The 26,822-nt window shown below is 43.3% G+C and overlaps 1 protein-coding gene across 3 annotated transcripts in view; it reads right to left on the reverse strand.

Moving 5' to 3' along the window:
* plcd1a (phospholipase C, delta 1a) overlaps positions 1-26,822 on the reverse strand; it is a 107,878-nt gene that overhangs the window by 10,271 nt on the left and 70,785 nt on the right. For all 3 annotated transcript variants that reach the window (XR_006839572.1, XM_046355395.1, XM_046355394.1), the window contains 3 exons: positions 8,036-8,192; positions 6,983-7,099; positions 236-414 (listed from right to left, as the gene is read on the reverse strand). Coding sequence is in view for 2 of the 3 variants with exons in the window: in XM_046355395.1 (XP_046211351.1) it covers positions 236-414; positions 6,983-7,099; positions 8,036-8,192 (453 nt within the window). In the remaining variant the exon portion in view is untranslated. The remainder of the gene's footprint in view (positions 1-235; positions 415-6,982; positions 7,100-8,035; positions 8,193-26,822) is intronic.

A 26,822-nucleotide genomic window follows, 5' to 3' on the forward strand; every position in this document is an offset into this window, starting at 1 on the left:
TACCTCCCTTGTCCCACCTCATTTGCTCACATCGTATACAGACTTGTTTATACTGTATTATTGACTGTATGTTTGTTTTACTCCATGTGTAACTCTGTGTTGTATGTGTTGAACTGCTTTGCTTTATCTTGGCCAGGTCGCAAATGTAAATGAGAACTTGTTCTCAACTTGCCTACCTGGTTAAATAAAGGTGAAATAAAAAATAAAATAAAAAAATATAGCAAAGTTTTCTCACCATGATGTGAAAGGTCTTGCGTTTCAGCCAGGGTCCCTTGGTGAGGGTCATTGGGTCAAACTCTGTCCCAGGGTATCTCTGGAAGCCAGGCTTCAGGACGTATCCACTCACCCCGTTGGACCGGAACCGGCCCTGGTTCAGGTCCATCTCCTTAGAGGGAGTCTGGAAGTTCAGCGCAACTGGAGAGACAAATCATAATCAATAAAGAATTGATCAATAAAGAATCGATCAATAAAGCATTTTCATGCATTTATTGAGAAAGAGGAATAATGTGACACAAGTATGTAGAGACATTGGTCATGTCAAATTCACAAGATAGTACCTATCTGACAGATGGTAGTAGGTCTACTGTACCTATCTGACAGATGGTAGTAGGTCTACTGTACCTATCTGACAGATGGTAGTAGGTCTACTGTACCTATCTGACAGATGGTAGTAGGTCTACTGTAGCTATCTGACAGATGGTAGTAGGTCTACTGTACCTATCTGACAGATGGTAGTAGGTCTACTGTACCTATCTGACAGATGGTAGTAGGTCTACTGTACCTATCTGACAGATGGTAGTAGGTCTACTGTACCTATCTGACAGATGGTAGTAGGTCTACTGTACCTATCTGACAGATGGTAGTAGGTCTACTGTACCTATCTGACAGATGGTAGTAGGTCTACTGTAGCTATATGACAGATGGTAGTAGGTCTACTGTAGCTATCTGACAGATGGGATGGTAGTAGGTCTACTGTACCTATCTGACAGATGGTAGTAGGTCTACTGTAACTATCTGACAGATGGTAGTAGGTCTACTGTAACTATCTGACAGATGGTAGTAGGTCTACTGTAACTATCTGACAGATGGTAGTAGGTCTACTGTACCTATCTGACAGATGGTAGTAGGTCTACTGTAACTATCTGACAGATGGTAGTAGGTCTACTGTACCTATCTGACAGATGGTAGTAGGTCTACTGTACCTATCTGACAGATGGTAGTAGGTCTACTGTACCTATCTGACAGATGGGATGGTAGTAGGTCTACTGTAACTATCTGACAGATGGTAGTAGGTCTACTGTAACTATCTGACAGATGGTAGTAGGTCTACTGTAACTATCTGACAGATGGTAGTAGGTCTACTGTAACTATCTGACAGATGGTAGTAGGTCTACTGTAACTATCTGACAGATGGTAGTAGGTCTACTGTAACTATCTGGCAGATGGTAGTAGGTCTACTGTACCTATCTGACAGATGGTAGTAGGTCTACTGTACCTATCTGACAGATGGTAGTAGGTCTACTGTAACTATCTGACAGATGGTAGTAGGTCTACTGTAGCTATCTGACAGATGGTAGTAGGTCTACTGTACCTATCTGACAGATGGTAGTAGGTCTACTGTAACTATCTGACAGATGGTAGTAGGTCTACTGTAACTATCTGACAGATGGTAGTAGGTCTACTGTACCTATCTGACAGATGGTAGTAGGTCTACTGTACCTATCTGACAGATGGTAGTAGGTCTACTGTACCTATCTGACAGATGGTAGTAGGTCTACTGTAACTATCTGACAGATGGTAGTAGGTCTACTGTAGCTATCTGACAGATGGTAGTAGGTCTACTGTAGCTATCTGACAGATGGGATGGTAGTAGGTCTACTGTAACTATCTGACAGATGGGATGGTAGTAGGTCTACTGTAACTATCTGACAGATGGTAGTAGGTCTACTGTACCTATCTGACAGATGGTAGTAGGTCTACTGTAACTATCTGACAGATGGGATGGTAGTAGGTCTACTGTAACTATCTGACAGATGGTAGTAGGTCTACTGTAGCTATCTGACAGATGGTAGTAGGTCTACTGTAACTATCTGACAGATGGTAGTAGGTCTACTGTAACTATCTGACAGATGGTAGTAGGTCTACTGTACCTATCTGACAGATGGTAGTAGGTCTACTGTACCTATCTGACAGATGGTAGTAGGTCTACTGTACCTATCTGACAGATGGTAGTAGGTCTACTGTACCTATCTGACAGATGGTAGTAGGTCTACTGTACCTATCTGACAGATGGTAGTAGGTCTACTGTAACTATCTGACAGATGGTAGTAGGTCTACTGTACCTATCTGACAGATGGTAGTAGGTCTACTGTAGCTATCTGACAGATGGTAGTAGGTCTACTGTAACTATCTGACAGATGGTAGTAGGTCTATTGTAACTATCTGACAGATGGTAGTAGGTTTACTGTCTTAGGCAGTTAGGATCATCACTTTATTATAAGAATATAAAATGTCAGACTAATAGTAGATATAATTATTTATTTCAGCTTTTAATTCTTTCATCACATTCCCAGTGGGTCAGAAGTTTACATACACTCAATTAGTATTTGGTAGCATTGCCTTTAAATTGTTTAACTTGGGCCAAATGTTTCAGGTAGACTTCCACAAGCTTCCCACAATAATATATAATATATGCCATTTAGCAGACGCTTTTATCCAAAGCGACTTACAGTCATGTGTGCATACATTCTACGTATGGGTGGTCCCAGGGATCGAACCCACTACACTGGCGTTACAAGCGCCATGCTCTACCAACTGAGCTACAGAAGGACCACAATAACTTGTGTGAATTTTGGCCCATTCCTCCTGACAGTGCTGGTGTAACTGAATCAGGTTTGTAGGCCTCCTTGCACGCGCACACTTGTTCTTCCCACATATGTTCTATGCGATTGAGGTTAGGGCTTTGTGATGGCCACTCCAGCACCTTGACTTTGTTGTCCTTAAGCCATTTTGCAACAACTTTGGAAGTATGCTTGGGGTCATTGTCCATTTGGAATACCCATTTGCAACCAAGCTTTAACTTCCTGACTGATGACTTGAGATGTTGCTTCAATATATCCACCTAATTTTCCTCCTCATGATGCTGTCTATTTTGTGAAGTGCACCAGTCCCTCCTGCAGCAAAGCACCCCCACAACATGATGCTGCCACCTCCGTGCTTCATGGTTGGGATGGTGTTCTTCGGCTTGCAAGCCTCCCCCTTTTTCCTCTAAACATAATGATGGTCATTATATTCAAACAGTTTCATCAGACCAGAGGTCATTTCTCCAAAAAGTATGATCTTTGTCCCCATGTGCCGTTGCAAACCGTAGTCTGGTGTTTTTATGGCGGTTTTGGAGCAGTGGCTTCTTCCTTGCTGAGCGGCATTTCAGGTTAATGCGATATAGGACTTGTTTTACTGTGGATATAGATACTTTTGAATCTGTTTCCTCCAGCATCTTCACAAGGTTATTTGCTGTTGTTCTGGGATTAAGTTGCACTTCTCGCACTTCTCGTCTCCTTCCTGAGCGGTATAACGGCTGCGTGGTCCCATGGTGTTTATACTTGCGTACTATTGTTTGTACAGATGAACGTGGTACCTTCAGGCATTTAGAAATTGCTCCCAAGGATGAACCAGACTTGTGGAGTTCTAAAAAAAATATTGTCCCGTGATGTCAAGCAAAGAGGCACTGAGTTTGACGGTAGATAAACCTTGAAATACATGCACAGGTGTCCAATTGACTCAAATGATGTCAATTAGCTTATCAGAAGCTTCTAAAGCCATTACCTAATTTTATGGAATTTTCCAAACTGAAAAATTACGTTTGTCATTCACAAAGTAGATGTCCTAACCGACTTGCCAAAACTATAGTTTGTTAACAAGACATTTGTGGAGTGGTTGAATAACTAGTTTTAAAGACTTCAACCTAAGTGGATGTAAACGTCCGACTTCGACTGTATACGTTTATTTTAACCCAATAATGGCTGAATTTAAGAAGTGTAAGCTGGCAGGAACTAATGGGGTTCCATAATAAACCCCAGGAAGAGTAGCTGCTGCCTTGGCAGGAACTAATGGGGTTCCATAATAAACCCCAGGTAGAGTAGCTGCTGCCTTGGCAGGAACTAATGGGGATCCATAATAAACCCCAGGTAGAGTAGCTGCTGCCTTGGCAGGAACTAATGGGGATCCATAATAAACCCCAGGAAGAGTAGCTGCTGCCTTGGCAGGAACTAATGGGGATCCATAATAAACCCCAGGAAGAGTAGCTGCTGCCTTGGCAGGAACTAATGGGGATCCATAATAAACCCCAGGAAGAGTAGCTGCTGTCTTAGCAGGAACTAATGGGGATCCATAATAAACCCCAGGAAGAGTAGCTGCTGTTTTAGCAGGAACTAATGGGGATCCATAATAAACCCCAGGATGAGTAGCTGCTGTCTTGGCAGGAACTAATGGGGATCCATAATAAACCCCAGGAAGAGTAGCTGCTGCCTTGGCAGGAACTAATGGGGATCCATAATAAACCCCAGGAAGAGTAGCTGCTGTCTTGGCAGGAACTAATGGGGATCCATAATAAACCCCAGGAAGAGTAGCTGCTGTCTTGGCAGGAACTAATGGGGATCCATAATAAAACCCAGGTAGAGTAGCTGCTGTCTTGGCAGGAACTAATGGGGATCCATAATAAACCCCAGGAAGAGTAGCTGCTGTCTTGGCAGGAACTAATGGGGATCCATAATAAAACCCAGGTAGAGTAGCTGCTGCCTTGACAGGAACTAATGGTGATCCATAATAAACCCCAGGAAGAGTAGCTGCTGCCTTGGCAGGAACTAATGGTGATCCATAATAAACCCCAGGAAGAGTAGCTGCTGCCTTGGCAGGAACTAATGGGGATCCATAATAAACCCCAGGAAGAGTAGCTGCTGTCTTGGCAGGAACTAATGGGGATCCATAATAAACCCCAGGAAGAGTAGCTGCTGTCTTGGCAGGAACTAATGGGGATCCATAATAAAACCCAGGTAGAGTAGCTGCTGCCTTGACAGGAACTAATGGTGATCCATAATAAACCCCAGGAAGAGTAGCTGCTGCCTTGGCAGGAACTAATGGTGATCCATAATAAACCCCAGGAAGAGTAGCTGCTGCCTTGGCAGGAACTAATGGGGATCCATAATAAACCCCAGGAAGAGTAGCTGCTGTCTTAGCAGGAACTAATGGGGATCCATAATAAACCCCAGGAAGAGTAGCTGCTGCCTTAGCAGGAACTAATGGGGATCCATAATAAACCCCAGGAAGAGTAGCTGCTGCCTTGGCAGGAACTAATGGGGATCCATAATAAACCCCAGGAAGAGTAGCTGCTGTCTTGGCAGGAACTAATGGGGATCCATAATAAACCCCAGGAAGAGTAGCTGCTGCCTTGGCAGGAACTAATGGGGATCCATAATAAACCCCAGGAAGAGTAGCTGCTGTCTTGGCAGGAACTAATGGGGATCCATAATAAACCCCAGGAAGAGTAGCTGCTGTCTTGGCAGGAACTAATGGGGATCCATAATAAACCCCAGGTAGAGTAGCTGCTGCCTTGACAGGAACTAATGGTGATCCATAATAAACCCCAGGAAGAGTAGCTGCTGCCTTGGCAGGAACTAATGGTGATCCATAATAAACCCCAGGAAGAGTAGCTGCCGCCTTGGCAGGAACTAATCGTGATCCATAATAAACCCCAGGAAGAGTAGCTGCTGCCTTGGCAGGAACTAATGTGGATCCATAATAAACCCCAGGAAGAGTAGCTGCTGCCTTGGCAGGAACTAATGGGGATCCATAATAAACCCCAGGTAGAGTAGCTGCTGCCTTGGCAGGAACTAATGGGGATCCATAATAAACCCCAGGAAGAGTAGCTGCTGTCTTAGCAGGAACTAATGGGGATCCATAATAAACCCCAGGAAGAGTAGCTGCTGTCTTAGCAGGAACTCATGCGGATCCATAATAAACCCCAGGAAGAGTAGCTGCTGCCTTGGCAGGAACTAATGGGGATCCATAATAAACCCCAGGAAGAGTAGCTGCTGCCTTGGCAGGAACTAATGGGGATCCATAATAAACCCCAGGAAGAGGAGCTGCTGTCTTAGCAGGAACTAATGGTGATCCATAATAAACCCCAGGAAGAGTAGCTGCTGCCTTGGCAGGAACTAATGGTGATCCATAATAAACCCCAGGAAGAGTAGCTGCTGCCTTGGCAGGAACTAATGGGGATCCATAATAAACCCCAGGAAGAGTAGCTGCTGCCTTGGCAGGAACTAATGGGGATCCATAATAAACCCCAGGAAGAGTAGCTGCTGCCTTGACAGGAACTAATGGGGATCCATAATAAACCCAGGAAGAGTAGCTGCTGCCTTGGCAGGAACTAATGGGTATCCATAATAAACCCCAGGAAGAGTAGCTGCTGCCTTGGCAGGAACTAATGGGGATCCATAATAAACCCCAGGAAGAGTAGCTGCTGTCTTGGCAGGAACTAATGGGGATCCATAATAAACCCCAGGAAGAGTAGCTGCTGCCTTGGCAGGAACTAATGGGGATCCATAATAAACCCCAGGAAGAGTAGCTGCTGCCTTGGCAGGAACTAATGGGGATCCATAATAAACCCCAGGAAGAGTAGCTGCTGCCTTGGCAGGAACTAATGGGGATCCATAATAAACCCCAGGAAGAGTAGCTGCTGCCTCGTCAGGAACTAATGGGGATCCATAATAAACCCCAGGTAGAGTAGCTGCTGCTTTGGCTAATGGGGATCCATAATAAATACAAATGCACATAACCTGTGTTCCTTCAGGAGAAAGTAACAGGATTACGTTACTTAGGTAATGTAAAAGTTACATTACTGATTACAACAGGTGACTGCTAACTGTAACGGATTGCATTTAGAAAGTAGCCTCCCGTAACTCTGTTAGTAGGTCTACAGTACCTATCTGACAGCCTGCGTTCCACAGGGGAACAGGGTTGTAGTTGGAGGAGTCTGTTCTGGAGCCAGCTGGGTAGATACGGCTCAGCTTGGTCATGTTGTGGTGGATAAAGGCATTCCCTTGGAGAGAGGTAAACCAGACAGGTTAGTGGTGCAATCATTGTAAGAACTGTTCTCTAGAATATGCATAATGAAAGCTGTTCTCTAGAATATGCATAATGAAAGCTGTTCTCTAGAATATGCATAATGAAAGCTGTTCTCTAGAATATGCATAATGAAAGCTGTTCTCTAGAATATGCATAATGAAAGCTGTTCTCTAGAATATGCATAATGAAAGCTGTTCTCTAGAATATGCATAATGAAAGCTGTTCTCTAGAATGTGCATAATGAAAGCTGTTCTCTAGAATATGCATAATGAAAGCTGTTCTCTAGAATATGCATAATGAAAGCTGTTCTCTAGAATGTGCATAATGAAAGCTGTTCTCTAGAATATGCATAATGAAAGCTGTTCTCTAGAATATGCATAATGAAAGCTGTTCTCTAGAATGTGCATAATGAAAGCTGTTCTCTAGAATGTGCATAATGAAAGCTGTTCTCTAGAATATGCATAATGAAAGCTGTTCTCTAGAATGTGCATAATGAAAGCTGTTCTCTAGAATGTGCATAATGAAAGCTGTTCTCTAGAATATGCATAATGAAAGCTGTTCTCTAGAATGTGCATAATGAAAGCTGTTCTCTAGAATGTGCATAATGAAAGCTGTTCTCTAGAATATGCATAATGAAAGCTGTTCTCTAGAATATGCATAATGAAAGCTGTTCTCTAGAATATGCTAAATGAAAACCGATTTTTAGAATATGCATAATGAATGCATGTCTATTGTACAGGCCCTGTTATTCAGGTTTGATGTTATTCAGGCTCGATGTTATTCAGTTTTGATGTTATTCAGGCTTGATGTTATTCAGGCTTGATGTTATTCAGGCTTGATGTTATTCAGGCTTGATGTTATTCAGGCTTGATGTTATTCAGGCTTGCTGTAACAGAACAGAGGGTTTTACCTGCTGTCTCAGCCAGGTTAACAGCCATGCTCTCTTTAAAGGAGGACATCTCATAGAAGGCCTGGTTGTCTTTAGCGTGCTCAAACCCTGAGAAGTGGACACTCTTACAGTAGATCACCAGGTCAGACAGCTGCTTGGCTAGCTTGATCTTTGACTTCTGAAAAGCAATAAGACATAATGTTTATAATATCTACAGACATAGATATGTTATGAATGGATTTCTGTCCACATGTGTGTTTTCCTTGGCATAGGGCTTGTCATTTGAAATGGCACTAGTTCTTCTGGGGACAGTTGTGCAGCTAATCCAGCATGCCTTGTCCCTGTTGGGGGTGTATGTGCAAAGCAACACAGTAGCATGACTATGTCAGAAACAACAGCCCAACCCCGCCCTTTACCCTAAACCGGGTTCATATTCTAGCCCCAATCCCGCCCCTTACCCTAAACCGGGTTCGTATCCTAGCCCCAATCCCACCCCTTACCCTAAACCGGGTTTGTATCCTAGCCCCAATCCCACCCCTTACCCTAAACCGGGTTTGTATCCTAGCCCCAATCCCACCCCTTACTCTAAACCGGGTTCGTATCCTAGCCCCAATCCCACCCCTTACCCTAAAGACGGGTTGGTATCCTAAACCCAATCCTCCGCGCCACATACACTGAAACATCACATTCCCTTCTCTGAGTCCACCCCTCTCTATATTCATGTCTATAGTCTGATGTCTCTGAGTCCACCCCTCTCTATATTCATGTCTATAGTCTGATGTCTCTGAGTCCACCCCTCTCTATATTCATGTCTATAGACTGATGTCTCTGAGTCCACCCCTCTCTATATTCATGTCTATAGTCTGATGTCTCTGAGTCCACCCCTCTCTATATTCATGTCTATAGTCTGATGTCTCTGAGTCCACCCCTCTCTATATTCATGTCTATAGTCTGATGTCTCTGAGTCCACCCCTCTCTATATTCATGTCTATAGTCTGATGTCTCTGAGTCCACCCCTCTCTATATTCATGTCTATAGTCTGATGTCTCTGAGTCCACCCCTCTCTATATTCATGTCTATAGTCTGATGTCTCTGAGTCCACCCCTCTCTATATTCATGTCTATAGTCTGATGTCTCTGAGTCCACCCCTCTCTATATCCATGTCTATAGTCTGATGTCTCTGAGTCCACCCCTCTCTATATTCATGTCTTGTTTAGTCTGATGTCTCTGAGTCCACCCCTCTCTATATTCATGTCTATAGTCTGATGTCTCTGAGTCCACCCCTCTCTATATTCATGTCTATAGTCTGATGTCTCTGAGTCCACCCCTCTCTATATTCATGTCTTGTTTAGTCTGATGTCTCTGAGTCCACCCCTCTCTATATTCATGTCTATAGTCTGATGTCTCTGAGTCCACCCCTCTCTATATTCATGTCTATAGTCTGATGTCTCTGAGTCCACCCCTCTCTATATTCATGTCTATAGTCTGATGTCTCTGAGTCCACCCCTCTCTATATTCATGTCTATAGTCTGATGTCTCTGAGTCCACCCCTCTCTATATTCATGTCTATAGACTGATGTCTCTGAGTCCACCCCTCTCTATATTCATGTCTTGTTTAGTCTGATGTCTCTGAGTCCACCCCTCTCTATATTCATGTCTATAGTCTGATGTCTCTGAGTCCACCCCTCTCTATATTCATGTCTATAGTCTGATGTCTCTGAGTCCACCCCTCTCTATATTCATGTCTATAGTCTGATGTCTCTGAGTCCACCCCTCTCTATATTCATGTCTATAGTCTGATGTCTCTGAGTCCACCCCTCTCTATATTCATGTCTTGTTTAGTCTGATGTCTCTGAGTCCACCCCTCTCTATATTCATGTCTTGTTTAGTCTGATGTCTCTGATTCCACCCCTCTCTATATTCATGTCTATAGACTGATGTCTCTGAGTCCACCCCTCTCTATATTCATGTCTATAGTCTGATGTCTCTGAGTCCACCCCTCTCTATATTCATGTCTATAGTCTGATGTCTCTGAGTCCACCCCTCTCTATATTCATGTCTATAGTCTGATGTCTCTGAGTTCACCCCTCTCTATATTCATGTCTATAGTCTGATGTCTCTGAGTCCACCCCTCTCTATATTCATGTCTTGTTTAGTCTGATGTCTCTGAGTCCACCCCTCTCTATATTCATGTCTATAGTCTGATGTCTCTGAGTCCACCCCTCTCTATATTCATGTCTATAGTCTGATGTCTCTGAGTCCACCCCTCTCTATATTCATGTCTATAGTCTGATGTCTCTGAGTCCACCCCTCTCTATATTCATGTCTATAGTCTGATGTCTCTGAGTCCACCCCTCTCTATATTCATGTCTATAGTCTGATGTCTCTGAGTCCACCCCTCTCTATATTCATGTCTATAGTCTGATGTCTCTGAGTCCACCCCTCTCTATATTCATGTCTTGTTTAGTCTGATGTCTCTGAGTCCACCCCTCTCTATATTCATGTCTATAGTCTGATGTCTCTGAGTCCACCCCTCTCTATATTCATGTCTATAGTCTGATGTCTCTGAGTCCACCCCTCTCTATATTCATGTCTATAGTCTGATGTCTCTGAGTCCACACCTCTCTATATTCATGTCTATAGTCTGATGTCTCTGAGTCCACCCCTCTCTATATTCATGTCTATAGTCTGATGTCTCTGAGTCCACCCCTCTCTATATTCATGTCTATAGTCTGATGTCTCTGAGTCCACCCCTCTCTATATTCATGTCTTGTTTAGTCTGATGTCTCTGAGTCCACCCCTCTCTATATTCATGTCTATAGTCTGATGTCTCTGAGTCCACCCCTCTCTATATTCATGTCTATAGTCTGATGTCTCTGAGTCCACCCCTCTCTATATTCATGTCTATAGTCTGATGTCTCTGAGTCCACCCCTCTCTATATTCATGTCTATAGTCTGATGTCTCTGAGTCCACCCCTCTCTATATTCATGTCTATAGTCTGATGTCTCTGAGTCCACCCCTCTCTATATTCATGTCTATAGTCTGATGTCTCTGAGTCCACCCCTCTCTATATTCATGTCTTGTTTAGTCTGATGTCTCTGAGTCCACCCCTCTCTATATTCATGTCTATAGTCTGATGTCTCTGAGTCCACCCCTCTCTATATTCATGTCTATAGTCTGATGTCTCTGAGTCCACCCCTCTCTATATTCATGTCTATAGTCTGATGTCTCTGAGTCCACCCCTCTCTGTATTCATGTCTATAGTCTGATGTCTCTGAGTCCACCCCTCTCTATATTCATGTCTATAGTCTGATGTCTCTGAGTCCACCCCTCTCTGTATTCATGTCTATAGTCTGATGTCTCTGAGTCCACCCCTCTCTATATTCATGTCTATAGTCTGATGTCTCTGAGTCCACCCCTCTCTATATTCATGTCTATAGTCTGATGTCTCTGAGTCCACCCCTCTCTATATTCATGTCTATAGTCTGATGTCTCTGAGTCCACCCCTCTCTGTATTCATGTCTATAGTCTGATGTCTCTGAGTCCACCCCTCTCTATATTCATGTCTATAGTCTGATGTCTCTGAGTCCACCCCTCTCTATATTCATGTCTTGTTTAGTCTGATGTCTCTGAGTCCACCCCTCTCTATATTCATGTCTATAGTCTGATGTCTCTGAGTCCACCCCTCTCTATATTCATGTCTATAGTCTGATGTCTCTGAGTCCACCCCTCTCTATATTCATGTCTATAGTCTGATGTCTCTGAGTCCACCCCTCTCTATATTCATGTCTATAGTCTGATGTCTCTGAGTCCACCCCTCTCTATATTCATGTCTATAGTCTGATGTCTCTGAGTCCACCCCTCTCTATATTCATGTCTATAGTCTGATGTCTCTGAGTCCACCCCTCTCTATATTCATGTCTTGTTTAGTCTGATGTCTCTGAGTCCACCCCTCTCTATATTCATGTTTTGTTTAGTCTGATGTCTCTGAGTCCACCCCTCTCTATATTCATGTCTATAGTCTGATGTCTCTGAGTCCACCCCTCTCTATATTCATGTCTATAGTCTGATGTCTCTGAGTCCACCCCTCTCTATATTCATGTCTATAGTCTGATGTCTCTGAGTCCACCCCTCTCTATATTCATGTTTTGTTTAGTCTGATGTCTCTGAGTCCACCCCTCTCTATATTCATGTCTATAGTCTGATGTCTCTGAGTCCACCCCTCTCTATATTCATGTCTATAGTCTGATGTCTCTGAGTCCACCCTCTATATTCATCTCTATATTCATGTTTTGTTTAGTCTGATGTCTCTGAGTCCACCCTCTATATTCATCTCTGATATTCATGTCTATAGTCTGATGTCTCTGAGTCCACCCCTCTCTATATTCATGTCTTGTTTAGTCTGATGTCTCTGAGTCCACCCCTCTCTATATTCATGTCTATAGTCTGATGTCTCTGAGTCCACCCCTCTCTATATTCATGTCTATAGTCTGATGTCTCTGAGTCCACCCCTCTCTATATTCATGTCTTGTTTAGTCTGATGTCTCTGAGTCCACCCCTCTCTATATTCATGTCTATAGTCTGATGTCTCTGAGTCCACCCCTCTCTATATTCATGTCTATAGTCTGATGTCTCTGAGTCCACCCCTCTCTATATTCATGTCTATAGTCTGATGTCTCTGAGTCCACCCCTCTCTATATTCATGTCTTGTTTAGTCTGATGTCTCTGAGTCCACCCCTCTCTATATTCATGTCTATAGTCTGATGTCTCTGAGTCCACCCCTCTCTATATTCATGTCTATAGTCTGATGTCTCTGAGTCCACCCCTCTCTATATTCATGTCTTGTTTAGTCTGATGTCTCTGAGTCCACCCCTCTCTATATTCATGTCTATAGTCTGATGTCTCTGAGTCCACCCCTCTCTATATTCATGTCTATAGTCTGATGTCTCTGAGTCCACACCTCTCTATATTCATGTCTATAGTCTGATGTCTCTGAGTCCACCCCTCTCTATATTCATGTCTATAGTCTGATGTCTCTGAGTCCACCCCTCTCTATATTCATGTCTTGTTTAGTCTGATGTCTCTGAGTCCACCCCTCTCTATATTCATGTCTATAGTCTGATGTCTCTGAGTCCACCCCTCTCTATATTCATGTCTATAGTCTGATGTCTCTGAGTCCACCCCTCTCTATATTCATGTCTATAGTCTGATGTCTCTGAGTCCACCCCTCTCTATATTCATGTCTTGTTTAGTCTGATGTCTCTGAGTCCACCCCTCTCTATATTCATGTCTATAGTCTGATGTCTCTGAGTCCACCCCTCTCTATATTCATGTCTATAGTCTGATGTCTCTGAGTCCACCCCTCTCTATATTCATGTCTATAGTCTGATGTCTCTGAGTCCACCCCTCTCTATATTCATGTCTTGTTTAGTCTGATGTCTCTGAGTCCACCCCTCTCTATATTCATGTCTATAGTCTGATGTCTCTGAGTCCACCCCTCTCTATATTCATGTATATAGTCTGATGTCTCTGAGTCCACCCCTCTCTATATTCATGTCTATAGTCTGATGTCTCTGAGTCCACCCCTCTCTATATTCATGTCTATAGTCTGATGTCTCTGAGTCCACCCCTCTCTATATTCATGTCTATAGTCTGATGTCTCTGAGTCCACCCCTCTCTATATTCATGTCTATAGTCTGATGTCTCTGAGTCCACCCCTCTCTATATTCATGTCTATAGTCTGATGTCTCTGAGTCCACCCCTCTCTATATTCATGTCTTGTTTAGTCTGATGTCTCTGAGTCCACCCCTCTCTATATTCATGTCTATAGTCTGATGTCTCTGAGTCCACCCCTCTCTATATTCATGTCTATAGTCTGATGTCTCTGAGTCCACCCCTCTCTATATTCATGTCTATAGTCTGATGTCTCTGAGTCCACCCCTCTCTATATTCATGTCTTGTTTAGTCTGATGTCTCTGAGTCCACCCCTCTCTATATTCATGTCTATAGTCTGATGTCTCTGAGTCCACCCCTCTCTATATTCATGTCTATAGTCTGATGTCTCTGAGTCCACCCCTCTCTATATTCATGTCTATAGTCTGATGTCTCTGAGTCCACCCCTCTCTATATTCATGTCTATAGTCTGATGTCTCTGAGTCCACCCCTCTCTATATTCATGTCTATAGTCTGATGTCTCTGAGTCCACCCCTCTCTATATTCATGTCTTGTTTAGTCTGATGTCTCTGAGTCCACCCCTCTCTATATTCATGTCTATAGTCTGATGTCTCTGAGTCCACCCCTCTCTATATTCATGTCTATAGTCTGATGTCTCTGAGTCCACCCCTCTCTATATTCATGTCTATAGTCTGATGTCTCTGAGTCCACCCCTCTCTATATTCATGTCTTGTTTAGTCTGATGTCTCTGAGTCCACCCCTCTCTATATTCATGTCTATAGTCTGATGTCTCTGAGTCCACCCCTCTCTATATTCATGTCTATAGTCTGATGTCTCTGAGTCCACCCCTCTCTATATTCATGTCTATAGTCTGATGTCTCTGAGTCCACCCCTCTCTATATTCATGTCTATAGTCTGATGTCTCTGAGTCCACCCCTCTCTATATTCATGTCTATAGTCTGATGTCTCTGAGTCCACCCCTCTCTATATTCATGTCTATAGTCTGATGTCTCTGAGTCCACCCCTCTCTATATTCATGTCTATAGTCTGATGTCTCTGAGTCCACCCCTCTCTATATTCATGTCTATAGTCTGATGTCTCTGAGTCCACCCCTCTCTATATTCATGTCTATAGTCTGATGTCTCTGAGTCCACCCCTCTCTATATTCATGTCTATAGTCTGATGTCTCTGAGTCCACCCCTCTCTATATTCATGTCTATAGTCTGATGTCTCTGAGTCCACCCCTCTCTATATTCATGTCTTGTTTAGTCTGATGTCTCTGAGTCCACCCCTCTCTATATTCATGTCTATAGTCTGATGTCTCTGAGTCCACCCCTCTCTATATTCATGTCTATAGTCTGATGTCTCTGAGTCCACCCCTCTCTATATTCATGTCTATAGTCTGATGTCTCTGAGTCCACCCCTCTCTATATTCATGTCTATAGTCTGATGTCTCTGAGTCCACCCCTCTCTATATTCATGTCTATAGTCTGATGTCTCTGAGTCCACCCTCTCTATATTCATGTCTATAGTCTGATGTCTCTGAGTCCACCCCTCTCTATATTCATGTCTTGTTTAGTCTGATGTCTCTGAGTCCACCCCTCTCTATATTCATGTCTATAGTCTGATGTCTCTGAGTCCACCCCTCTCTATATTCATGTCTATAGTCTGATGTCTCTGAGTCCACCCCTCTCTATATTCATGTCTATAGTCTGATGTCTCTGAGTCCACCCCTCTCTATATTCATGTCTATAGTCTGATGTCTCTGAGTCCACCCCTCTCTATATTCATGTCTTGTTTAGTCTGATGTCTCTGAGTCCACCCCTCTCTATATTCATGTCTATAGTCTGATGTCTCTGAGTCCACCCCTCTCTATATTCATGTCTATAGTCTGATGTCTCTGAGTCCACCCCTCTCTATATTCATGTCTATAGTCTGATGTCTCTGAGTCCACCCCTCTCTATATTCATGTCTATAGTCTGATGTCTCTGAGTCCACCCCTCTCTATATTCATGTCTATAGTCTGATGTCTCTGAGTCCACCCCTCTCTATATTCATGTCTATAGTCTGATGTCTCTGAGTCCACCCCTCTCTGTATTCATGTCTATAGTCTGATGTCTCTGAGTCCACCCCTCTCTATATTCATGTCTATAGTCTGATGTCTCTGAGTCCACCCCTCTCTGTATTCATGTCTATAGTCTGATGTCTCTGAGTCCACCCCTCTCTATATTCATGTCTATAGTCTGATGTCTCTGAGTCCACCCCTCTCTATATTCATGTCTATAGTCTGATGTCTCTGAGTCCACCCCTCTCTATATTCATGTCTATAGTCTGATGTCTCTGAGTCCACCCCTCTCTATATTCATGTCTATAGTCTGATGTCTCTGAGTCCACCCCTCTCTATATTCATGTCTTGTTTAGTCTGATGTCTCTGAGTCCACCCCTCTCTATATTCATGTCTATAGTCTGATGTCTCTGAGTCCACCCCTCTCTATATTCATGTCTTGTTTAGTCTGATGTCTCTGAGTCCACCCCTCTCTATATTCATGTCTTGTTTAGTCTGATGTCTCTGAGTCCACCCTCTCTATATTCATGTCTATAGTCTGATGTCTCTGAGTCCACCCCTCTCTATATTCATGTCTATAGTCTGATGTCTCTGAGTCCACCCCTCTCTATATTCATGTCTATAGTCTGATGTCTCTGAGTCCACCCCTCTCTATATTCATGTCTATAGTCTGATGTCTCTGAGTCCACCCCTCTCTATATTCATGTCTATAGTCTGATGTCTCTGAGTCCACCCCTCTCTATATTCATGTCTTGTTTAGTCTGATGTCTCTGAGTCCACCCCTCTCTATATTCATGTCTATAGTCTGATGTCTCTGAGTCCACCCCTCTCTATATTCATGTCTCGTTTAGTCTGATGTCTCTGAGTCCACCACTCTCTGTATTCATGTCTATAGTCTGATGTCTCTGAGTCCACCCCTCTCTATATTCATGTCTTGTTTAGTCTGATGTCTCTGAGTCCACCCCTCTCTATATTCATGTCTATAGTCTGATGTCTCTGAGTCCACCCCTCTCTATATTCATGTCTTGTTTAGTCTGATGTCTCTGAGTCCACCCCTCTCTATATTCATGTCTATAGTCTGATGTCTCTGAGTCCACCCCTCTCTATATTCATGTCTATAGTCTGATGTCTCTGAGTCCACCCCTCTCTATATTCATGTCTATAGTCTGATGTCTCTGAGTCCACCCCTCTCTATATTCATGTCTATAGTCTGATGTCTCTGAGTCCACCCCTCTCTATATTCATGTCTTGTTTAGTCTGATGTCTCTGAGTCCACCCCTCTCTATATTCATGTCTATAGTCTGATGTCTCTGAGTCCACCCCTCTCTATATTCATGTCTTGTTTAGTCTGATGTCTCTGAGTCCACCCCTCTCTATATTCATGTCTATAGTCTGATGTCTCTGAGTCCACCCCTCTCTATATTCATGTCTATAGTCTGATGTCTCTGAGTCCACCCCTCTCTATATTCATGTCTATAGTCTGATGTCTCTGAGTCCACCCCTCTCTATATTCATGTCTATAGTCTGATGTCTCTGAGTCCACCCCTCTCTATATTCATGTCTTGTTTAGTCTGATGTCTCTGAGTCCACCCTCTCTATATTCATGTCTATAGTCTGATGTCTCTGAGTCCACCCCTCTCTATATTCATGTCTATAGTCTGATGTCTCTGAGTCCACCCCTCTCTATATTCATGTCTATAGTCTGATGTCTCTGAGTCCACCCCTCTCTATATTCATGTCTATAGTCTGATGTCTCTGAGTCCACCCCTCTCTATATTCATGTCTTGTTTAGTCTGATGTCTCTGAGTCCACCCCTCTCTATATTCATGTCTATAGTCTGATGTCTCTGAGTCCACCCCTCTCTATATTCATGTCTATAGTCTGATGTCTCTGAGTCCACCCTCTCTATATTCATGTCTATAGTCTGATGTCTCTGAGTCCACCCCTCTCTATATTCATGTCTTGTTTAGTCTGATGTCTCTGAGTCCACCCCTCTCTATATTCATGTCTATAGTCTGATGTCTCTGAGTCCACCCCTCTCTATATTCATGTCTATAGTCTGATGTCTCTGAGTCCACCCCTCTCTATATTCATGTCTATAGTCTGATGTCTCTGAGTCCACCCCTCTCTATATTCATGTCTATAGTCTGATGTCTCTGAGTCCACCCCTCTCTATATTCATGTCTATAGTCTGATGTCTCTGAGTCCACCCCTCTCTGTATTCATGTCTATAGTCTGATGTCTCTGAGTCCACCCCTCTCTATATTCATGTCTATAGTCTGATGTCTCTGAGTCCACCCCTCTCTGTATTCATGTCTATAGTCTGATGTCTCTGAGTCCACCCCTCTCTATATTCATGTCTATAGTCTGATGTCTCTGAGTCCACCCCTCTCTATATTCATGTCTATAGTCTGATGTCTCTGAGTCCACCCCTCTCTATATTCATGTCTATAGTCTGATGTCTCTGAGTCCACCCCTCTCTATATTCATGTCTATAGTCTGATGTCTCTGAGTCCACCCCTCTCTATATTCATGTCTTGTTTAGTCTGATGTCTCTGAGTCCACCCCTATAGTCTCTCTATATTCATGTCTATAGTCTGATGTCTCTGAGTCCACCCCTCTCTATATTCATGTCTTGTTTAGTCTGATGTCTCTGAGTCCACCCCTCTCTATATTCATGTCTTGTTTAGTCTGATGTCTCTGAGTCCACCCCTCTCTATATTCATGTCTATAGTCTGATGTCTCTGAGTCCACCCCTCTCTATATTCATGTCTATAGTCTGATGTCTCTGAGTCCACCCCTCTCTATATTCATGTCTATAGTCTGATGTCTCTGAGTCCACCCCTCTCTATATTCATGTCTATAGTCTGATGTCTCTGAGTCCACCCCTCTCTATATTCATGTCTATAGTCTGATGTCTCTGAGTCCACCCCTCTCTATATTCATGTCTTGTTTAGTCTGATGTCTCTGAGTCCACCCCTCTCTATATTCATGTCTATAGTCTGATGTCTCTGAGTCCACCCCTCTCTATATTCATGTCTCGTTTAGTCTGATGTCTCTGAGTCCACCACTCTCTGTATTCATGTCTATAGTCTGATGTCTCTGAGTCCACCCCTCTCTATATTCATGTCTTGTTTAGTCTGATGTCTCTGAGTCCACCCCTCTCTATATTCATGTCTATAGTCTGATGTCTCTGAGTCCACCCCTCTCTATATTCATGTCTTGTTTAGTCTGATGTCTCTGAGTCCACCCCTCTCTATATTCATGTCTATAGTCTGATGTCTCTGAGTCCACCCCTCTCTATATTCATGTCTATAGTCTGATGTCTCTGAGTCCACCCCTCTCTATATTCATGTCTATAGTCTGATGTCTCTGAGTCCACCCCTCTCTATATTCATGTCTATAGTCTGATGTCTCTGAGTCCACCCCTCTCTATATTCATGTCTTGTTTAGTCTGATGTCTCTGAGTCCACCCCTCTCTATATTCATGTCTATAGTCTGATGTCTCTGAGTCCACCCCTCTCTATATTCATGTCTATAGTCTGATGTCTCTGAGTCCACCCCTCTCTATATTCATGTCTATAGTCTGATGTCTCTGAGTCCACCCCTCTCTATATTCATGTCTATAGTCTGATGTCTCTGAGTCCACCCCTCTCTATATTCATGTCTATAGTCTGATGTCTCTGAGTCCACCCCTCTCTATATTCATGTCTATAGTCTGATGTCTCTGAGTCCACCCCTCTCTATATTCATGTCTTGTTTAGTCTGATGTCTCTGAGTCCACCCCTCTCTATATTCATGTCTATAGTCTGATGTCTCTGAGTCCACCCCTCTCTATATTCATGTCTATAGTCTGATGTCTCTGAGTCCACCCCTCTCTGTATTCATGTCTATAGTCTGATGTCTCTGAGTCCACCCCTCTCTATATTCATGTCTATAGTCTGATGTCTCTGAGTCCACCCCTCTCTGTATTCATGTCTATAGTCTGATGTCTCTGAGTCCACCCCTCTCTATATTCATGTCTATAGTCTGATGTCTCTGAGTCCACCCCTCTCTATATTCATGTCTATAGTCTGATGTCTCTGAGTCCACCCCTCTCTATATTCATGTCTATAGTCTGATGTCTCTGAGTCCACCCCTCTCTATATTCATGTCTATAGTCTGATGTCTCTGAGTCCACCCCTCTCTATATTCATGTCTTGTTTAGTCTGATGTCTCTGAGTCCACCCCTCTCTATATTCATGTCTATAGTCTGATGTCTCTGAGTCCACCCCTCTCTATATTCATGTCTTGTTTAGTCTGATGTCTCTGAGTCCACCCCTCTCTATATTCATGTCTTGTTTAGTCTGATGTCTCTGAGTCCACCCCTCTCTATATTCATGTCTATAGTCTGATGTCTCTGAGTCCACCCCTCTCTATATTCATGTCTATAGTCTGATGTCTCTGAGTCCACCCCTCTCTATATTCATGTCTATAGTCTGATGTCTCTGAGTCCACCCCTCTCTATATTCATGTCTATAGTCTGATGTCTCTGAGTCCACCCCTCTCTATATTCATGTCTATAGTCTGATGTCTCTGAGTCCACCCCTCTCTATATTCATGTCTTGTTTAGTCTGATGTCTCTGAGTCCACCCCTCTCTATATTCATGTCTATAGTCTGATGTCTCTGAGTCCACCCCTCTCTATATTCATGTCTCGTTTAGTCTGATGTCTCTGAGTCCACCACTCTCTGTATTCATGTCTATAGTCTGATGTCTCTGAGTCCACCCCTCTCTATATTCATGTCTTGTTTAGTCTGATGTCTCTGAGTCCACCCCTCTCTATATTCATGTCTATAGTCTGATGTCTCTGAGTCCACCCCTCTCTATATTCATGTCTTGTTTAGTCTGATGTCTCTGAGTCCACCCCTCTCTATATTCATGTCTATAGTCTGATGTCTCTGAGTCCACCCCTCTCTATATTCATGTCTATAGTCTGATGTCTCTGAGTCCACCCCTCTCTATATTCATGTCTATAGTCTGATGTCTCTGAGTCCACCCCTCTCTATATTCATGTCTATAGTCTGATGTCTCTGAGTCCACCCCTCTCTATATTCATGTCTTGTTTAGTCTGATGTCTCTGAGTCCACCCCTCTCTATATTCATGTCTATAGTCTGATGTCTCTGAGTCCACCCCTCTCTATATTCATGTCTATAGTCTGATGTCTCTGAGTCCACCCCTCTCTATATTCATGTCTATAGTCTGATGTCTCTGAGTCCACCCCTCTCTATATTCATGTCTATAGTCTGATGTCTCTGAGTCCACCCCTCTCTATATTCATGTCTTGTTTAGTCTGATGTCTCTGAGTCCACCCCTCTCTATATTCATGTCTATAGTCTGATGTCTCTGAGTCCACCCCTCTCTATATTCATGTCTTGTTTAGTCTGATGTCTCTGAGTCCACCCCTCTCTATATTCATGTCTTGTTTAGTCTGATGTCTCTGAGTCCACCCCTCTCTATATTCATGTCTATAGTCTGATGTCTCTGAGTCCACCCCTCTCTATATTCATGTCTATAGTCTGATGTCTCTGAGTCCACCCCTCTCTATATTCATGTCTATAGTCTGATGTCTCTGAGTCCACCCCTCTCTATATTCATGTCTATAGTCTGATGTCTCTGAGTCCACCCCTCTCTATATTCATGTCTATAGTCTGATGTCTCTGAGTCCACCCCTCTCTATATTCATGTCTTGTTTAGTCTGATGTCTCTGAGTCCACCCCTCTCTATATTCATGTCTATAGTCTGATGTCTCTGAGTCCACCCCTCTCTATATTCATGTCTCGTTTAGTCTGATGTCTCTGAGTCCACCACTCTCTGTATTCATGTCTATAGTCTGATGTCTCTGAGTCCACCCCTCTCTATATTCATGTCTTGTTTAGTCTGATGTCTCTGAGTCCACCCCTCTCTATATTCATGTCTATAGTCTGATGTCTCTGAGTCCACCCCTCTCTATATTCATGTCTTGTTTAGTCTGATGTCTCTGAGTCCACCCCTCTCTATATTCATGTCTATAGTCTGATGTCTCTGAGTCCACCCCTCTCTATATTCATGTCTATAGTCTGATGTCTCTGAGTCCACCCCTCTCTATATTCATGTCTATAGTCTGATGTCTCTGAGTCCACCCCTCTCTATATTCATGTCTATAGTCTGATGTCTCTGAGTCCACCCCTCTCTATATTCATGTCTTGTTTAGTCTGATGTCTCTGAGTCCACCCCTCTCTATATTCATGTCTATAGTCTGATGTCTCTGAGTCCACCCCTCTCTATATTCATGTCTATAGTCTGATGTCTCTGAGTCCACCCCTCTCTATATTCATGTCTATAGTCTGATGTCTCTGAGTCCACCCCTCTCTATATTCATGTCTATAGTCTGATGTCTCTGAGTCCACCCCTCTCTATATTCATGTCTATAGTCTGATGTCTCTGAGTCCACCCCTCTCTATATTCATGTCTATAGTCTGATGTCTCTGAGTCCACCCCTCTCTATATTCATGTCTTGTTTAGTCTGATGTCTCTGAGTCCACCCCTCTCTATATTCATGTCTATAGTCTGATGTCTCTGAGTCCACCCCTCTCTATATTCATGTCTATAGTCTGATGTCTCTGAGTCCACCCCTCTCTATATTCATGTCTATAGTCTGATGTCTCTGAGTCCACCCCTCTCTATATTCATGTCTATAGTCTGATGTCTCTGAGTCCACCCCTCTCTATATTCATGTCTTGTTTAGTCTGATGTCTCTGAGTCCACCCCTCTCTATATTCATGTCTTGTTTAGTCTGATGTCTCTGAGTCCACCCCTCTCTATATTCATGTCTATAGTCTGATGTCTCTGAGTCCACCCCTCTCTATATTCATGTCTATAGTCTGATGTCTCTGAGTCCACCCCTCTCTATATTCATGTCTTGTTTAGTCTGATGTCTCTGAGTCCACCCCTCTCTATATTCATGTCTATAGTCTGATGTCTCTGAGTCCACCCCACTCTCTATATTCATGTCTATAGTCTGATGTCTCTGAGTCCACCCCTCTCTATATTCATGTCTATAGTCTGATGTCTCTGAGTCCACCCCTCTCTATATTCATGTCTATAGTCTGATGTCTCTGAGTCCACCCCTCTCTATATTCATGTCTATAGTCTGATGTCTCTGAGTCCACCCCTCTCTATATTCATGTCTATAGTCTGATGTCTCTGAGTCCACCCCTCTCTATATTCATGTCTTGTTTAGTCTGATGTCTCTGAGTCCACCCCTCTCTATATTCATGTCTATAGTCTGATGTCTCTGAGTCCACCCCTCTCTATATTCATGTCTATAGTCTGATGTCTCTGAGTCCACCCCTCTCTATATTCATGTCTATAGTCTGATGTCTCTGAGTCCACCCCTCTCTATATTCATGTCTATAGTCTGATGTCTCTGAGTCCACCCCTCTCTATATTCATGTCTTGTTTAGTCTGATGTCTCTGAGTCCACCCCTCTCTATATTCATGTCTATAGTCTGATGTCTCTGAGTCCACCCCTCTCTATATTCATGTCTATAGTCTGATGTCTCTGAGTCCACCCCTCTCTATATTCATGTCTATAGTCTGATGTCTCTGAGTCCACCCCTCTCTATATTCATGTCTATAGTCTGATGTCTCTGAGTCCACCCCTCTCTATATTCATGTCTATAGTCTGATGTCTCTGAGTCCACCCCTCTCTATATTCATGTCTATAGTCTGATGTCTCTGAGTCCACCCCTCTCTATATTCATGTCTATAGTCTGATGTCTCTGAGTCCACCCCTCTCTATATTCATGTCTATAGTCTGATGTCTCTGAGTCCACCCCTCTCTATATTCATGTCTATAGTCTGATGTCTCTGAGTCCACCCCTCTCTATATTCATGTCTATAGTCTGATGTCTCTGAGTCCACCCCTCTCTATATTCATCTATATTCATGTCTTGTTTAGTCTGATGTCTCTGAGTCCACCCCTCTCTATATTCATGTCTATAGTCTGATGTCTCTGAGTCCACCCCTCTCTATATTCATGTCTATAGTCTGATGTCTCTGAGTCCACCCCTCTCTATATTCATGTCTATAGTCTGATGTCTCTGAGTCCACCCCTCTCTATATTCATGTCTTGTTTAGTCTGATGTCTCTGAGTCCACCCCTCTCTATATTCATGTCTATAGTCTGATGTCTCTGAGTCCACCCCTCTCTATATTCATGTCTATAGTCTGATGTCTCTGAGTCCACCCCTCTCTATATTCATGTCTATAGTCTGATGTCTCTGAGTCCACCCCTCTCTATATTCATGTCTATAGTCTGATGTCTCTGAGTCCACCCCTCTCTATATTCATGTCTTGTTTAGTCTGATGTCTCTGAGTCCACCCCTCTCTATATTCATGTCTTGTTTAGTCTGATGTCTCTGAGTCCACCCCTCTCTATATTCATGTCTATAGTCTGATGTCTCTGAGTCCACCCCTCTCTATATTCATGTCTTGTTTAGTCTGATGTCTCTGAGTCCACCCCTCTCTATATTCATGTCTATAGTCTGATGTCTCTGAGTCCACCCCTCTCTATATTCATGTCTATAGTCTGATGTCTCTGAGTCCACCCCTCTCTATATTCATGTCTATAGTCTGATGTCTCTGAGTCCACCCCTCTCTATATTCATGTCTATAGTCTGATGTCTCTGAGTCCACCCCTCTCTATATTCATGTCTATAGTCTGATGTCTCTGAGTCCACCCCTCTCTATATTCATGTCTATAGTCTGATGTCTCTGAGTCCACCCCTCTCTATATTCATGTCTATAGTCTGATGTCTCTGAGTCCACCCCTCTCTATATTCATGTCTATAGTCTGATGTCTCTGAGTCCACCCCTCTCTATATTCATGTCTATAGTCTGATGTCTCTGAGTCCACCCTCTCTATATTCATGTCTATAGTCTGATGTCTCTGAGTCCACCCCTCTCTATATTCATGTCTTGTTTAGTCTGATGTCTCTGAGTCCACCCCTCCTCTCTATATTCATGTCTATAGTCTGATGTCTCTGAGTCCACCCCTCTCTATATTCATGTCTATAGTCTGATGTCTCTGAGTCCACCCCTCTCTATATTCATGTCTATAGTCTGATGTCTCTGAGTCCACCCCTCTCTATATTCATGTCTCGTTTAGTCTGATGTCTCTGAGTCCACCCCTCTCTATATTCATGTCTATAGTCTGATGTCTCTGAGTCCACCCCTCTCTATATTCATGTCTCGTTTAGTCTGATGTCTCTGAGTCCACCACTCTCTGTATTCATGTCTATAGTCTGATGTCTCTGAGTCCACCCCTCTCTATATTCATGTCTTGTTTAGTCTGATGTCTCTGAGTCCACCCCTCTCTATATTCATGTCTATAGTCTGATGTCTCTGAGTCCACCCCTCTCTATATTCATGTCTATAGTCTGATGTCTCTGAGTCCACCCCTCTCTATATTCATGTCTATAGTCTGATGTCTCTGAGTCCACCCCTCTCTATATTCATGTCTATAGTCTGATGTCTCTGAGTCCACCCCTCTCTATATTCATGTCTATAGACTGATGTCTCTGAGTCCACCCCTCTCTATATTCATGTCTATAGTCTGATGTCTCTGAGTCCACCCCTCTCTATATTCATGTCTTGTTTAGTCTGATGTCTCTGAGTCCACCCCTCTCTATATTCATGTCTATAGTCTGATGTCTCTGAGTCCACCCCTCTCTATATTCATGTCTATAGTCTGATGTCTCTGAGTCCACCCCTCTCTATATTCATGTCTATAGTCTGATGTCTCTGAGTCCACCCCTCTCTATATTCATGTCTATAGTCTGATGTCTCTGAGTCCACCCCTCTCTATATTCATTTCTTGTTTAGTCTGATGTCTCTGAGTCCACCCCTCTCTATATTCATGTCTATAGTCTGATGTCTCTGAGTCCACCCCTCTCTATATTCATGTCTATAGTCTGATGTCTCTGAGTCCACCCCTCTCTATATTCATGTCTATAGTCTGATGTCTCTGAGTCCACCCCTCTCTATATTCATGTCTATAGTCTGATGTCTCTGAGTCCACCCCTCTCTATATTCATGTCTATAGTCTGATGTCTCTGAGTCCACCCCTCTCTATATTCATGTCTATAGTCTGATGTCTCTGAGTCCACCCCTCTCTATATTCATGTCTATAGTCTGATGTCTCTGAGTCCACCCCTCTCTATATTCATGTCTTGTTTAGTCTGATGTCTCTGAGTCCACCCCTCTCTATATTCATGTCTATAGTCTGATGTCTCTGAGTCCACCCCTCTCTATATTCATGTCTATAGTCTGATGTCTCTGAGTCCACCCCTCTCTATATTCATGTCTATAGTCTGATGTCTCTGAGTCCACCCCTCTCTATATTCATGTCTATAGTCTGATGTCTCTGAGTCCACCCCTCTCTATATTCATGTCTATAGTCTGATGTCTCTGAGTCCACCCCTCTCTATATTCATGTCTTGTTTAGTCTGATGTCTCTGAGTCCACCCCTCTCTATATTCATGTCTATAGTCTGATGTCTCTGAGTCCACCCCTCTCTATATTCATGTCTATAGTCTGATGTCTCTGAGTCCACCCCTCTCTATATTCATGTCTTGTTTAGTCTGATGTCTCTGAGTCCACCCCTCTCTATATTCATGTCTATAGTCTGATGTCTCTGAGTCCACCCCTCTCTATATTCATGTCTATAGTCTGATGTCTCTGAGTCCACCCCTCTCTATATCCATGTCTATAGTCTGATGTCTCTGAGTCCACCCCTCTCTATATCCATGTCTTGTTTAGTCTGATGTCTCTGAGTCCACCCCTCTCTATATTCATGTCTATAGTCTGATGTCTCTGAGTCCACCCCTCTCTATATTCATGTCTATAGTCTGATGTCTCTGAGTCCACCCCTCTCTATATTCATGTCTATAGTCTGATGTCTCTGAGTCCACCCCTCTCTATATTCATGTCTATAGTCTGATGTCTCTGAGGCCACCCCTCTCTATATCCATGTCTATAGTCTGATGT

This window comes from Oncorhynchus gorbuscha, linkage group LG07 (assembly GCF_021184085.1).
Source record: "Oncorhynchus gorbuscha isolate QuinsamMale2020 ecotype Even-year linkage group LG07, OgorEven_v1.0, whole genome shotgun sequence".
Taxonomy (NCBI): domain Eukaryota; kingdom Metazoa; phylum Chordata; class Actinopteri; order Salmoniformes; family Salmonidae; genus Oncorhynchus; species Oncorhynchus gorbuscha.